Genomic DNA, 16,215 nt, shown 5'->3' on the forward strand with positions numbered 1-16,215 from the left:
GAGAAATGAAGTTCTTAGTTCTATTCTATAGAATAGTCCAAATTCTGGATTTGGCTAATCACATACTTGGGGTGCCTTTTAACATGTTTCTCTAGCCTCTGTGTTTCCTATGAACTGGTAGTAGATATATAGAGCTTCGGTGAGATTCATGTTGTGATTGCTGCTGTTTTTGGCAAGAGTACATTGTCTGGATATATTGTTTCCATAAGGGTTACAAAATAGTGATTTTTCTGATTATTTTATTTCTGCCAAATTTCTGAAGTGGAATTATTCTATCAAGTTAGAACTTTATTTCACCAGCTCTGTGTTCCCCCCGAAACATAGTTGCTATAAGAAGGGCAGGGTAAAGACTTGATTTTTGATCCTTCTTATTTTCCAGTTCTCAGAATAATGAGCTTTGTGCCATATATGACCGGTGAATTTTTTTGTTTTTGTTTTTGTTTCCAGAATCACCATGAACTCAAGGATTTTTATGTATTTTATTTCAACTCATTACAGTCATTGTTATTTTGATGCTCAAATTTTCGCGTCTTTGGCTAGTGGAAGCCCTTTCAAGTTGGTTGCTGTGTCTTTCTAACTCCAGTGTTCTTTGATGTCATCTTTCCTTTCTGGCACAGGCCATATTTCAGGCTTTCCTTGAACTTTCCCCCATGCTATTGTTGGAATCTGGAACTCTGTTTCTCCAGGAAGCCCTATTTCCTTTTATTGGGAAATAATTGAGATTACAATATGGCACTAGGGCACTAGTTGCTCTTGGGCCAACACATTTTTCTCAATAGGTTTTAATAACCACTAGATTCTGTCTGGTTTATTCTTAATGTGTACTTTTTAATGTGTTTGAATTATTTATTTATTTTTTAAGTTTATTTATTTTGAGAGAGATAGTGTGTGCACACACAGAGGAAGAGCAGAGAGAGAACTAGAGAGAGAATCCCAAACAGGCAACATACTCATTGTGGAGCCCGATGCCAGGGCTCCATCCCAGGACCATGAGATCATGACCTAAGCCGAAGTCAAGAGTTGGCTGCTAAACTGACTGAGCCACCTGGGAGCCCCTGAATTGTTTAATTTTTTTATAAAAAAAATTTTTTTTTACAAATGAAAAATTCTGTTTAATTATATTTAAGTATTTCTCAATGTGTCCAAAATTTTTTACAAGTTTTCCTTGTATTTATAACAAATCTGAATAGAAAATTTTAATAAAATGTAGGTCTAATTTAAGAAAACTTTAAATGAACCATTCATGTTTAAACTCTAATATCAGTTATTTCTTGGCAGTTAGTAATTTTCTGTCAAATAATTATTCCAGGTTCATATTTAACCTTTAGTGTTATGCTTTTATCCCGAGACTGCATAAGAATATGCAAATTTAATGAAGAGAATGGTTTTTTTAGACACAGTGAAAATCTTCCAGTTTAGAAGTTCTCACCTTGGGTAAATAGGCACTTTTAGCCTCTAGGAGTATTTAATAAGGTGATTCTTAAATTTGCTCTGTATCCAAAGCATCTGAAGATCTTGTCAAAAGGAAAAGGAGTTCCCACTCAGAGACTTAACAGATTCAGAGTCTGTGAGCTGCCTTCTTCAGCTTTCTTGGTCATTCTAATGCACACACAAGTTTGAGAGCAAATCCTTTAGAAGGTTCTTGAATCAAGAGACTTTACAGTTTCTTCCTTGTCAGTCCTCTTTTTTTAATTTAGTTTTTTTATTTTTTAAAATTTACATCCAAATTAGTTAGCATATAGTGCAACAGGAGTAGATTCCTTAGTGCCCCTTACCCATTTAGCCCATCCCCCCCCCCCACACTCCTCCAGTAACCCTCAGTTTGTTCTCAATAAATATGAGTCTCTTCTGTTTTGTCCCCCTCCCTGTTTTTATATTATTTTTGTTTCCCTTCCCTTATGTTCATCTGTTTTGTCTCTTAAAGTCCTCATGTGAGTGAAGTCATATGATTTTTGTCTTTCTCTTAGCATAATACCCTCCATTTCCATTCACGTAGTTGAAAATGGCAAGATTTCATTCTTTTTGATTGCCGAGTAATACTCCATTGTGCGTATATGTGTGTGTGTGTATACATATATATATATATATATGTATACACACACACCACATCTTCTTATCCATTCATCCATTGATGGACATTTGGGCTCTTTCCATACTTTGGCTATTGTTGATAGTGCTGCTATAAACATGGGGTGCATCTGAATTGCTTATTTTTTTTTTATAAAAAAATTTTTTTTTTAATCTTAATTTATTTTTGAGAGAGAGTGGGAGACACAGAATCTGAAGTAGGCTCCAGGCTCTGAGCTGTCAGCACAGAGCCTGATGCAGGGCTCGAACTCATGGACAGTGAGATCATGACCTGAGCTGAAGTTGGATGCTTAACTGACTGAGCCACCCAGGTGCTCCTGAATTGTTTATTTTCAAAAATACATTGTGTTGGGGGCTCAGTTAGTTAAGCATCTGACTTTGGCTTAGGTCATTATCTCTCGGTTTGTGGGTTCGAGCCCCACATCGGGTTCTGTGCTGATAGCTCAGAGCCTGGAGCCTTCTGTCTCTCTCTCTCTCTCTCTCTCTCTCTGTCCCTCCCCTCCATTCGTGTGCGTGCGCTCTCTCTCTCTCTCTCTCTCTCTCTCTCTCTCTCTCTCTCAAAAATAAATAAATAAAACATTAAAAAAAAATAGGGTCACCTGGGTGGCTCAGTTGGTTAAGCGTCTGACTTAGGCTCAGGTCATGATATCATGGTTTGTGCTGACAGCGTAGAGCCTGGAGCCTGCTTCGGATTCTGTGTCTCTCTCTCTGCCTCTCCCCCACTTGAGCTCTGTCTGCCTGTCTGTCTCTCTCTCAAAAATGAATAAAAAATAAATAAAATAAAAATACATTTGTGTTCCCTTTTAAATTGCAAGCTATTTAAAGAATTATATATACTTAAACTTGACATATATATTATGTTCAGGAGCAAAATGGTAGCACAAATTAGCTTTGTATTTGGTGATAGCATACATTTGTAAATGGCGATATGAGAGAGTAAGAAAAATAACTTCTATTTCTGGCAATTTTCTTTATAAACTTTTTTTTTTTTTTTTGGTAGGTAAAAAAAAAAAAAAAGTTTAGATGATCACAGCTTAGATTCTCCAAACCATGTTGTATAGAGATTTAACTCTTTTTTTTTTTTTAATTTTTTTTTTCAACGTTTTTTATTTATTTTTGGGACAGAGAGAGACAGAGCATGAACGGGGGAGGGGCAGAGAGAGAGGGAGACACAGAATCTGAAACAGGCTCCAGGCTCTGAGCCATCAGCCCAGAGCCTGACGCGGGGCTCGAACTCACAGACCGCGAGATCGTGACCTGGCTGAAGTCGGACGCTTAACCGACTGCGCCACCCAGGCGCCCCGAGATTTAACTCTTTATTGTTATAAAAAACAGTCACTTGGATCTTCCAGAAAATCATTTCTATTTGGTTTAGAAGTTTTTTATTTTTCGATATAGGTGGTTCTACTGTTTTGGGAATTCAAGAGTATTATAAAATTACTGTGTTTTATACTTAGTATATCTTTTCATCAAAGAAGCTTTCTTGGATCTTTAAAAGTTTAAATTTTGTTTATTTGCTTCTAATTACTATATAATGATATACCTAAGCATAAAATAGTTTTTCTTTAAAAGTATCCTACAGATCAGATTTCTCACTAATTCTTATGTGAAAGTGCCTTCCATAATATGTTCAATCTAATGAAGTTTATGGTGTTTAAAAATCACTGCTTAAATCAATGAGTGACTTAGAAAGTTGTCTAGCTTTCCTGCCCCATTTTAACTCTACTTCATTCTGTGAATGAAATAAAGCATCATCTTATCTCTTGTACTCTTTCATTATGCACCAACTTGAGTAAAACTGAAGTTTTTCTCTTTATCTTAGATGAGAAGATAATTTATAAACTAAGTTTTTTCTCCTCTAGACTCTCTAAAAGCAAGTATAGAAAGATCCTATTAATATCAAAAAATAATAGGGGGTGCCTGGCTAGTTCATTTGGTTATAGCACATGACTCTTGATCTCAAGGTTGTGAGTTCAAGTCCCACATTGGGCATGGAGGCTACTTAAAAAAATAGACTAAATGCCATTGTTTGATAATCAAGTAATTTTGTTATTTTTATTTTTATTATTCTCAGTTGAAATGGCTGGGAATTAATTTTTCTTGCCCCACATAAATGTAGAGGAAAACTACTTTGGTATAGCCCTTAAAAAGGAATTGATTTTGTTTTGACTTCTGGGGAAATTTTTTCACTCTGTTATATTGGTCTTGCATTTTATTTTTGCCTTGGAGACTGCAGAGCACAAGCTGAGAGTTGGGAAGAAGGATTGCTAGTACGGAAGAGCAGCAGTACCTCTTCTGCCCTCCTGCTTGAAGTCTCTAGCTTCTGCTGCAAAGTATGACTACTCCCTTTCCCCAGTTGTAAGAATGAGAGACAACGTCTTTTTTGGATTAGACTACTGGTCTGTCCAGTATAGAAGACTGTCTGTGAAAGTTACTCCAAAGTGCTTGCCCTCATCAAGGTGCATCTGTACCATCAAAGGGTGTTAGAAGATCTCTGATAACTCCTTTTGTGGGAGAACAGAGTAATTGAACTCTGGGACTAAAAGGTTAGAGATAAACTCTCACCCTTTATTATATCATCTACCCGTTTATTAACCTGTCATCTGCTCTTTTGTTTATTTCATCTGGTACTTCTTTTCCCTAAAGTAATTTTTGCTTGCCCTGGTTAAGGTTCATTTGTTCCATCAAAGATGTGTTAGGAGATCTCTGAGAACTTTATCTGTTCAGTGCATTTATTTTAATATTCTCTACTTGGAAGATTTAACATTATCTGCCAGCTTGGGGATTTGTCTATTCATTACTCTGGACATATAGAAATAGAATAGTTCTAGGTTATTTTAAGGAGCAGAGTTCCATTTTCTTGAAAGGGAATATAATGTATATATGTTTGTCTTTGTATATACATATGCACATATAGTTATATGTGCTTTATAAGCACAATGAAAGTCTGGAATCATACAGAGCTCAAGAAGCCATTGGAAATGGTTATGTTTGGGTATTGGCATTAGGAGGGACCGGGAAAGGAGAGGATCTTTTACTGTAAAGCTTTTTATATCCCTCAGTGCTTAAGAAATTGAAAAGAATTATGCAAATCTTTCTTTTATAGTAAAAATGTAGTATAATGATAATAAATATCTTCGGAATCCATTCTTGCTCTTTATCTTCTGTTTACATTTCTGAATGATTGAAAATACATGGTGAATTAGTGAAGTGTAGTGTGATATAATAAAAAAAACTGTTTTGTGTTATGAACTTGCTTTATAAACGGTTAGTAATACCTTATTTGTGGAGAGATCTGTAGAGTGTTTGAGAGCTGACTATATGCTAGGAGTTGGGGTACTGAATGCTAGGCTCATTCATACTTATCTTGTTTTTACTATCTTCTGTCTAGTTCGTGTGTAAGACCTCGCTCTTTTTTTTTTTTTTTTTACAACCCTTTTTAAGGGTGTAAGTATTCACAGTACAAGATTTAAAAATCAAACAGAAGAATAAAAAGTAAGTTTGCTTTCTCTTAGCCCCTCACTCTCCTCCAAAATTAACCATTGTTACTAGTTTCTTTTGTTTTTTCCAGAAATAGTACATATTATAATCAGCTATTTATCTATCTATCTTTACGCATGCGTATATATAATCATGTGCTATATATTCTATATATAAATCATGGAATCATAATCATTTATAAAATCCTTTGATTACATATGACATGACTTTTTGCGTGTGTGTATGTAAAATTTCCCTCTCTTACCCATTTGCCTCCACAATACGTGCAATCATATTGTATATATATTTGTTCTGCAACTTAACATGACCCCTAAGATTCAGACAGTAACACTCATTTTTTATGCACCTTTATGTTCTGCAGCAGGAATAATTGTTCAAACATACTGATTGCATCATAGCATTCCCAACCTTTGCTAAAACAATTCAGGGCCTTCCTTTTCTCAGGTAAAGTCCAGCCACCTTAACCTGGCATACAAGACCTTGAATTGGTTCCTGCCCGCTTTGCTTGCCTCTTGAAACTCTTGGCTTAGACTTGGAGTGTTGGTCATCCTCCAACTTTTTTCAGTTTTTTAAACAGTTTATAACCTCTTCTCTGCAATCTACTTCCTCTGTTTTGTACTTTGGATAACTCCTACTTTTTTTTTCTTCTTTTAACAAATTTCTAACAGTCATAGCATTTACAAAAATCCGCAAGTAAAATAAGATTTAAAGAAATAAAGCAAAGTACAATTAAAAACTTCACTTTTTTCATAAGCATATAATATCCAAAAGAATATATGCTTAAAAAATGTGATTCTACTGGCTTACTTATTTCCTTTTTCACAATAAGGTTAATATAGGATTTGCTTATTTTTAATTTTTAATTTTGTACAATCAAAGTTATATAAATAGATTCAGTAATTAGTTCCTCAAAGTTATTATGAAAAGCAGTAGTCCAGGTTCTGGTTCCAGATAAGATGGAGTAAGCACACTTCACCCTGTCTCTCCCACTGAATGCAGCTATAAAACCTGGACAGAGTGCTTGGAGTGGCTATTTGAGGACTCTGAAAAATAAATAGTAGGAGGCAGATTGGGGAAGAAGACCAGAATTCAAAGTACCACTGAACCGGCGGTGAGTTTACCATTTCTTTCCTTCCAGTATGCCCCAGCCTGAACTTAATGTATCCTGAAACTTGGAAGTGAGCATTATTAACACGACAGAAAAACTACCAGGAGAAGCCCTCTAGTTCTGACTCAAGGAGCTCCGGGAAGGGGTCTCCTAATGCTCAGAGAAAATGTGGCAATACCGCATCATTCTTTTTTTCTTCTTTTTTTCCTTTTCTTCATTTTCTTGCACCCCAGGCCTCAAGCAGTCCTTGGGAGCAGCTGCAGTGGCCTCAGTGGGGGCAGGCAGGAGCCTAAATCTCAGAGGGAGGGGAAGTTTCCTCTCAGATTGGAGGAGCTCTGGTCTCAAGAGAGAGGTAAATCCCATGGCTTTTCTGCTCCCTCTGCTCTTTTTTTGTTGCTTGGCCCAGTCTTGAGGAGTACATGGCAGAGTGGGGTTAATGAAGCCTCAATTTTCTGCTGGAAAGCTGGAAAAGGAGAGCCCCGGGGAACCAAGAGATTGCAAGAAAATGAGGAGTTTGGGAAACTGACTGCTTAAAGTTACTTATGAAATCATGAGTTGACTTCCAAGCTGTACCTACCTGAGTCTGATCCTAAACAGCATACAGAAACATTGAGGACTGAAATACGGGATAGACCACCCCTTAACTCCCAAACTAGACACTACGTGGGACAGTTATAAAACACATTCAGTATGACTACAGAGGGTTTGAAAACTGAATTGAAATTGGAAATAGAACCCACAGGAGGCTGGTCAGAACTTGAAATGTGAACCCAACTGGTCAGTTATTGTCCAAAACAAATACACCCAACATTCTTAGTGGGACTTAAATAGGACCCAGGGTATCATAAAGTAATATTCCAAGTGTCCAGAATACAATCTAGAATTACTCAGCTTAAAAAGAATCAGAAATATTGAACTCACATGGGAAAAGACACCTAACAGATGGTGATCACACATATGTTAAAATTCTCTGAAAAACAGTTTTAAAATCAGCTATTACAACCATGTTCCAGGATTGAGCGAGAAGATAGAAAGTCTCCGCAAAGAAATAGAAGATATGAAGAACTAAATGGAGAATTTAGAACTAAGAAATACAGTAATGGAAATGAAAACTCATTAAATCAGCTCAATAGCAGAGTAGACATGACAATGAAAGAGTCAATGCACTTGAAAATAGATAAACAGAAATGATGTAATTTGAAAACAGAGGAAAACAGTTAAAAATAAAGAAATACACAGCCTCAGGGACCTACAAGACTATGATAAAGTCTTAAATTTGTATCATCAGAGACCCAGAATGAGAAGAGAATGAGTGTGGTCCATCAAAAATACTTGAAGAAATAATGACATAGAGATTGGAAAGAAGACATAAAACTGTCCCTATTTGCAGATGGCATAATCATCTATGTAGAAAATCCCAAGGAATCCACGAAAAAATTCCTAAAGTAGTGAGTTTAGCAAGTGATTCATGGTCAACTCAGAAAAAGCAATCATATTTCTATATGCTAGTGATAAACAATTAAAAACTGAATTTAAAAAACTTTACGTAGCTCCCCCCAAATGAAACACTCAGCTATAAATGTGACAAAATATGTGTAAGATCTCTATGCTGAGAATTATAAAACCCTGATTAAAAAAAAGATTTAAGTAAATGGAGAAATACGTTGTACTCATGAATTTGAAGAATCGCGATAGTAATGATGGTGGTTTTCCCCAAATGATCTATAGATTTAAAGCAGTATTGATAAAAAAAAAAATCCCAACAGCACTCTGCCTAGTTATAAACTGATTCTACAATTTCTAAAGAAAGGCAAAGGACCTAGAATAGCCAAAACAATTTTGAAAAAGAAAAATGTTGGAAAAAATGAAACTACATGATTTAAAAACAGCATGATGCTATCATAATCAAGACTTTATTGGCAAAGGAAAGAGCTGTAGCTCAATGAGATAGAATAGAGATTCCAGAAATAGGCCCACACAAATATGGCCGATAATTTTTTATAAAGTTGCAAAATGGAAAAGGAATAATCTTTTCAATAAGTGGCGTTGGAATAATTGGACATCAACATACAAAAATAATGAACCTTGATCTAAACCAAACATATTATACAAAAATGAACTTAAAATGTAACACACATCTAAATTTGAGACATAAATCTATATAGCTTTTAGAAGAAAATGAGAAAATCTCTGTGTCCTGAGTGTAGACAAGAAGTTCTTTGACATGAGACCAAAAGCATGATTCATGAAAGAAGAAATCAATGAATTGGAGTTTAGCAAAGGAAAAACATTGCTTATGAAGATGCTACTAAGAAAATGAAAAGGCAAATTATAGGCTGGAAGAAAATACTAGCAAGTCACATACCTGCAAAGGACTTATATTTGGAATATGTAAAGAACTTTGAAAACTCAATGGTAAGAAAATAAGCCATTTAAAAATGTTCAATAGGCTTTGGCAAAGGGGATATAGAGTGGCAGATCAGCTCATGGAAAGATGTTTAGCATAACTAGCTATTAGGAGAATGCAAATTAAAACCATGGTGAGTTACCATTGCACATCCATTACGATGGCTTAAATTAAAACTGTTAACTGTACCAAGTACTGAGGAGGATGTGGAGCAACTGGAACTCTCACATTGTTGGTGGAGTTGCAAAATGATGCAGTTCTTCTAGAAAGCAATTAAACAGATACTTACAAAAGTTAAACATGAATTTACTGTGTGATCCATCAATCCTACTCATAGGCATTTACCCTTGAGCAATAAAAATTTGTGTTCATATAAAAGCAGATACAAGAATATTTATATCACCTCTATTCTTGTCAAAAATGTATAATTCAAAGAGTGAATGGATAAATCAAGGGTGGTAAATCCACATACAGTGGAATACTGTTTGGCAATAAAAAAGTATGAACTCCTAATTCTCACAACTCCTGATTTCCTCTTCTTAGGGGAGTCTCTCCAGGGACCTCCTAGTCAGCTCCAGTCAGGCATTTTTGATCTGTTCACAAGTATCATCCTTGGACCACACCTCAATGTCTTCCTGGGGATTCCCTTTGCTTCTTTTATATTGTATGCCTTGTTGAATCCCTTTTCTTTTGTGTTTATTCTCATTTAGTGAAGCACTTCTACTAGCTCCCTGAGTAAAGGATGCATGGGAGGTATGTGTTTGGGACCTCTCTTGCATGTCTGAAAGTGTTTTTATCCTACTCTGATGTTCAAATGAAAAACTCTGGATTTAGAATTCTGTATGGAAAATAATTTTGCTTCCAAAATTTGTCTTCATACTCACCGTAGTGGTTAAGTATAATTCTATTATGATTCTTGTCACTTTGGCAATATCTAATTTTTTTCTCTTTTTCCCCCAGGGTTTTTCAATTTCATGGTGATATGCCATGGTATGGGTGTGTTTTAATCTAGTATGCCTGTTGTGTGCTTTATTTAAACTTGTGATCTGAAGGTTTCTCTTGGGAAGTTTTCTTGAATTATTTTGTTGATGGTTTCCCCCCCCTTCATTATCATTATTATTATTATTATTATTATTATTATTATTATTATTATTTTCCTTATACTGGGCCTTGGAATGGTTCCCTAATTCTTGGTTTCTTCTCTTATTTTTACATATGCTTGTTCGTACATATCTGTGATAGACAAGTACATTTTTTAAGTAGGGTAATGAAATTGTGCTTATTTTATTCATTCTAACCACAAAAGCCTGGTAGTTTTAAATTGGCAGTTGTGATAGAATAGTTTTGTTTAAAAGGTAGAATTCCCTGTGATGACTATCTAGATTGAAGAGATGGAAACTTTTGCCTTTGACTCCTGGTGAGCTACTATAACCTAGGTAATTGTTAGATGGGCAGCCTCGTGAGTGCTAAGAGGAGCCTTTGTTCCTTAAATTCCTTGGCTCATTTTTTTTCTGGGGACTTGGTTTAGAGGGCTCACCACTTTTGTTTTGTTTTGTTTTGTTTTGTTTTGTTTTGTTTTGTTTTGTTTTACCGATAGGTTAACTCAGTCAAGCTCTAAGCTCTGTGATGCATTCTAATCCATCGAATCTATTGATTTCTCACAGTGCTTATTCTTTGTTCTTAGAAGCTATCATTTGATCTCATATTGTCATATTGTATAGTGAGTTCATTTCTTTCAACAAAATTGTAGATTCTTTGAGGACAGGACCTATGCCTTTTATTTTTCTGTCTTCCTTGGTATAAGTACTTCATGAACTGTTTTTGTTAGGTTGGGTGTGGTTTGTTTGGTGGTGGTGCAAGTGGGTAAATAAGAGGAGTAAAGGATAGGTGGGTAAGGAAGCTAGGACTGATTTTCTTGTGTCTTTGGCAGTACAGTAGCCCAGCTTTGCAGAATCCCAGTATTTGCTAGTTTGCCACTGAGCTGGAATTTATTCTTTAAGTTACAGAGCGTCCCCATTAGGGGGTTTGGGGTACTTTTAACTCAGCTCTTCACTTTATTACTAAATGGCTTTTTTATTTTGAAAGGAAAATGATTGATGCCTCTTTCTGATTTTTTTACTGTCTTCTATCATATAAAAATAACATACAGTTATTTGCCTTTTGCATGACATTATTATTCATTAATATTTAATGCTAGGATGTAGACCACCACACCATCACTTGCCATAGCTTTTTAAGCTCTTGGATTGAAAGCAAAGGTAGTAAATTATCATTTGAAATTGTAAGAACACCATTTGCAACTACGTGGATGGAGCTGGAGGGTATTATGCTAAGTGAAATTAGTCAGAGAAAGACAAAAATCTTATGACTTCACTCATATGAGGACTTTAAGAGACAAAACAGATGAACATAAGGGAAAGGAAACAAAAATAATATAAAGACAGGGAGGGAGACAAAACAGAAGAGACTCATAAATATGGAGAACAAACTGAGGATTGCTGGAGGGGTGTGGGAGGGGGGATGGGCTAAATGGGTAAGGGTCATTAAGGAATCCTGAAATCATTGTTTCACTATATGCTAACTAATTTGGATGTAAATTTTAAAAAATAAAAAATAAAATTAAAAAAATGAAGTTGTAAGAACAAGAAGATTCATTAGGTTTTATGCATTTATTTTAAAGTACCAGCATATCTATTTCTTTAAAAAAATATTTTGGACAGTAAGGAAGGGTTTGACACTACTTGCCTTAGATGAGTAAAAATCCTTTTTAATATCACAATTAAAATCGGTGTTTAACTACCAGGGTTCCATCTTGCCTATAATATCCAAAGATAGTATCTACCTATTTAAATTAAGTCTACTTCTTACTGTCTTTTTTAGGTGGAGATATCACGGATTATTTCATTTTGCACAGTTTGGTGACAGACCACAAACATTCCTTATTGGATTATATTAGTCAGGAGCTAGAAAATTAAGAGAAGGACTTAGTGGTGGTATTTTGAAGGGTTGGTAAAGATTTGGTTTGTATATTCAGAATTCCTTTCCTCTCTTACAGGATTTCTTTAACGTAAGAGACATATAAACACGAAGTTAAAATTGATTTGTTATATACTTCCATCCTGTATTTTCTTGAGGTCAACCATCTATGACTTCTAGTGATCAGCGCTACCTTGCTGATTGTCTTCTTTCTCTGCTTTCGTCTCTGCACCAGACTTGATCGCTCTTTTTCAACTCTGGGAAACTTACTTTAATTTTCTTGTTTTTTCCCCTCAGGGCTTTGGTAGGTGACTAATTTGCTAATACCTGAAAATCTAATCCTGAATTTTAATTGGTTGATATTACCTCTTACAGGGATATTTAGATTTAAGAGTTGTATTTGATTTGAGGAAATGAGGTTGAGGGGAAAATGTGAGCAAAAACCAAAGTAGCACATTTGAGAAGGAGAACAAAAAAAGAAACTGGCTTCATTAGCGTGTATGATACATGTTGAAGAACTGAGGTTTGGTAAGTAATGTAGAATTAATTGTGAATTCCAGGTTCACCATTTCATTTCATTTCATTGCATTGCATTTATTTTTCCAGAAAATAAATGTTTAAAAACTTTTAATCCCAGTAAAATAGCATAGAGCATTATATTAGTTTCAGGTGTACGATATAATGATTCAGCAATTATATACATTACTCAGTGCACGTCATAATAAGTATACTCTTAATCTCCTCCACCTCTTTCACCTGCCCTCCCCCCCCCATCCACTTCTTCTCTGGTAACCACCAGTTTGTTCTCTGTAGTTAACAGTTCATTTTTTGTTTGTCTCCTTTTTTTTCTTTGTTTATTTGCTTTGTTTCTTTAATTCCACATATGTGTGAAATCATATGGTATTTACCTGTCTCCGGTTGACTTCTTTCACTTAGCATTATATCCTCTAGATCCATCCACGTTTTTGCAAACGGCAAGATTTTATTCTTTTTTATGGCTAGGTAATATTCCATTGTGTGCACGCATACATGTGTGCATGTGTGTGTGTATCTCATATCTTCTTCATCCATTCATCTATCAATACACACTTGGGTTGCTGCCATAATTGGCTATTGTAAATAATGCTGCAATAAACATAGTGGTGCATACATCTTTTCGAATTAGTGTTTTTGTATTCTTTGGGTAAATACCCAGTAGTGTGATTTCTGGATTGTAGGGTGGTCCTAGTTTTAATTTTTTGAGGAACCTCCATACAGTTGTCCACAGTGGCTGCACCAGTTTGCATTCCCTCCAACAGGTTCCTTTTTCTCCACATCCTTGCCAACACTTGTTGTTTCTTGTGTTGTTGATTTTAGCCATTCTAACAGTGTGATATCTCTTTATAATTTTGATTTGCATTTCCCTGATGGTTATTGATGTTGAGGATCTTTTCATGTGGGCTATCTATATGGCTTCCTTGGAGGAATGTCTGTTCATGTTTCTGACCATTTTTAATTGAATTATTTGGGGTTTTTTTGGTGTTGAGTTGTATGTTTTTTACGTATTTTAGATGATAACTCCTTATTGGATATGTCATTTGCATATATCTTCTCCCATTTAGTAGGTTGCCTTAGTTTTATTTTTTCCTTTGCTGTGCAGAGATTTTAATTTTGATGTAGTCCCAGTAGTTTATTTTTGTTTTTGTTATCCTTGTCTTAAGAGAAGTTACTGCCTATATGTTCTCTTCTAGGAATTTTATGGTTTCAGGTCTCACATTTAAGTCTTTAATCCATTTTGAGTTTATTTTTGTGTATGGTGTAAGAAAGTGGTCCAGTTTCATGCTTTTACATGTAACTGACCAGTTTTCCCAGCACAATTTGTTGAAGAGACTGTCTTTCCCATTGCATATTCTTGCCTCCTTTGTCATAGATTAATTGACCATATAATCATGGGTTTTTTCTAGGTTTCTCTTTTCTTTTCCATTGATCTGCACGTCTGTCTTTGTGCTAGTATCATACTGTTTTGATTTCTTTAGCTTTGTAGTGTATCTTGAAATCTGGGATTGTGATACCTCTAGTTTTGTTCTACATTTTCAAGATTGCGTTGTCTATTCAGGGCCTTTTCTGGTTCCATACAAATTTTAGGATTATTTGTTCTAGTTTTGTGAAAAATGCTGTTGGTATTTTGACAGGGATTGCATTAAATCTGTAGATTGCCCTAGGTAGTTTGGACATTTTAACAATATTTGTTCTCCCAATCTCTGAGCATGGACTATCTTCCATTTGTTATGTCATCTTCAAAATCATCAGTGTTTTATAGTTTTCAGAGTATAGATCTTTTACCTGTTTGGCTAAGTTTATTCCTAGGTGTTTTGGTATTTTTGGTGCAATTGTAAATGGGGTTTTTTTCTTAATTTTTATTTCTGCTACTCCATTGTCTATAGAAATGCAATGGATTTCTGTATATTAATTTTGTGTCCTGAGACCTTATTGAATTCATTTATCAGTTTTAGTAGTTTTGTGGTGGAGTCCTTCACCATTTTAATGGTCTTTATGTAGGCATTATTGTTTATGGTTTCTTAAGTAGGCAAATGACATGATATTCCAAACAGTATTTGGGGAAATTATCCTATGAATAGTGTGTGGCCGGTGACATATGGGATATTCTTGGCCTAGTCCAGTGAAGTACAATCAGATTTGACAGAATGGAGGGAGTCTAGAAGAGACACTGCTAAGTGAGCCTGTCAGTAAATAATAGGTGGTAATTCATTAGAGCATGCATCATCAGAGGAGTCCAATAGTATGTTTATAAAAGATAGGTGAAGCACAGGACAAGGCAAGCTCGTGCTTGTCATTCTAAGGTAGACATTTGGCCTACCCTGTAGGGGTGGGGAGAGGGGCAGTAGAGCAGAGAAGAAGGAGCAAATGGCCTTAGGCCTAGAAAGTCCAGGGTGCTAGATAGTTTATGAAAGGCTTATTTTCATTCTCCCTTCCTTCTTTCCTTCTTAGACACCTGTTAAATGTGAACCACTGTGCTAGGAACTGGGGTTATAAATAAGGAATGGTCTTTGTCCTCAGGGGTTCACAATCAAGTCAGACTGATACAGAAGGTGAATAATGATGTTATAGATGAAAAGTTATAAAAAATGTATAAAATTTATTAAAAAGATCCATAGGAGCATTGAGAAGGGAACAAAAGAGAAACCAGAGAGAGGCTCAGTTGTCATAGCCAAGGAGTTAGGTCAGGACAAGTCGAAGCAGCAAGGGTGAATGGTTGATGACATCTAGAGTATTGTGGTGGTTAGAGCTCCATAAATGTTTCCTGCTGAGCCTGAGGAGAAAGTGAGGGGGGTTTGAGTCTTTAGGTGATAAGTAAGTGGCACCAGTAATATAGAGAGAAAGGATATAGTGGCAGGGAACGAACAAGGGCTTTAAAGTATTTGGGAAACATGACGCAAAAGGACTCCAGATAAATGGCTCTATGACATAGTGATGTCCTAGGCCAAGGTAGGAAGTCCCAGGAGTGGACGGAGAGCAGATGGACAAAAGATAAGAATTGACAATTCGCAAGAAAGAAAACCTAAGCAATAAAGAGATGAAAAGATGCTCAACCTTACTAGTAATAAAGAAACTCAAAATATATAGCAAAACACTGTTTCATACCCATTGGATTGGCAAAAACAAAAATGTCTGACAGCTCCAAGTGTTGGTGAAGACAGAGAAATGGGAACTTACTGAAGTCCTGATAGCAGAAGTATAAATTGGTACAACCACTGTGGAAGGCAATTTGTGCCTATTATTTAATGAAGAGGCTAGCAGCCATTTATCATTCTTTCTGTGTCAGGCCTTGTTTTAAGTGTATGCTTTAAAAAAAATATTCTTTGATTTAATTTTTCTTTAACTTTCCCCTGATTTTATAGTTGAGGAAATAGAGCTTAAAAGAGGTTAAATAATCTGTCCACACAGTCAAAAAAGTAGTGAATAAAAGAGCTAGGATTTTAGCTTAGATCTGTCTTTCTAAAATTTGTGTTCATAATCACTAACGATAATAGGAAGCATATATTGAGCATTTACTGTGTGCCAGGCAGTGTATTTAATATTAGACATACCTTACCTGATTTACCTGTGTAATAATAACTCTTTGAGGTTAAGAATT

General features: G+C 35.6%; 1 protein-coding gene across 6 annotated transcripts in view; it reads left to right on the plus strand.

Annotated features, from left to right (window-relative positions):
* TTBK2 (tau tubulin kinase 2) overlaps window positions 1-16,215 on the plus strand; it is a 166,688-nt gene that overhangs the window by 43,604 nt on the left and 106,869 nt on the right. Inside the window, exon 2 of one of the 6 annotated variants that reach the window (XM_042942276.1) lies at window positions 6,589-6,700. The exons of 4 other annotated variants lie outside the window; for them this stretch is intronic. Coding sequence is in view for 1 of the 2 variants with exons in the window: in XM_042942275.1 (XP_042798209.1) it covers window positions 12,581-12,608 (28 nt within the window). In the remaining variant the exon portion in view is untranslated. Of the gene's footprint in view, window positions 1-6,588; window positions 6,701-12,565; window positions 12,609-16,215 lie in introns of those variants that run through there. One more of the 6 variants, XM_042942275.1, reaches the window with a different exon arrangement.

The sequence above is a fragment of the Panthera leo genome, chromosome B3 (assembly GCF_018350215.1).
Source record: "Panthera leo isolate Ple1 chromosome B3, P.leo_Ple1_pat1.1, whole genome shotgun sequence".
Classification (NCBI taxonomy): Eukaryota; Metazoa; Chordata; class Mammalia; order Carnivora; family Felidae; genus Panthera; species Panthera leo.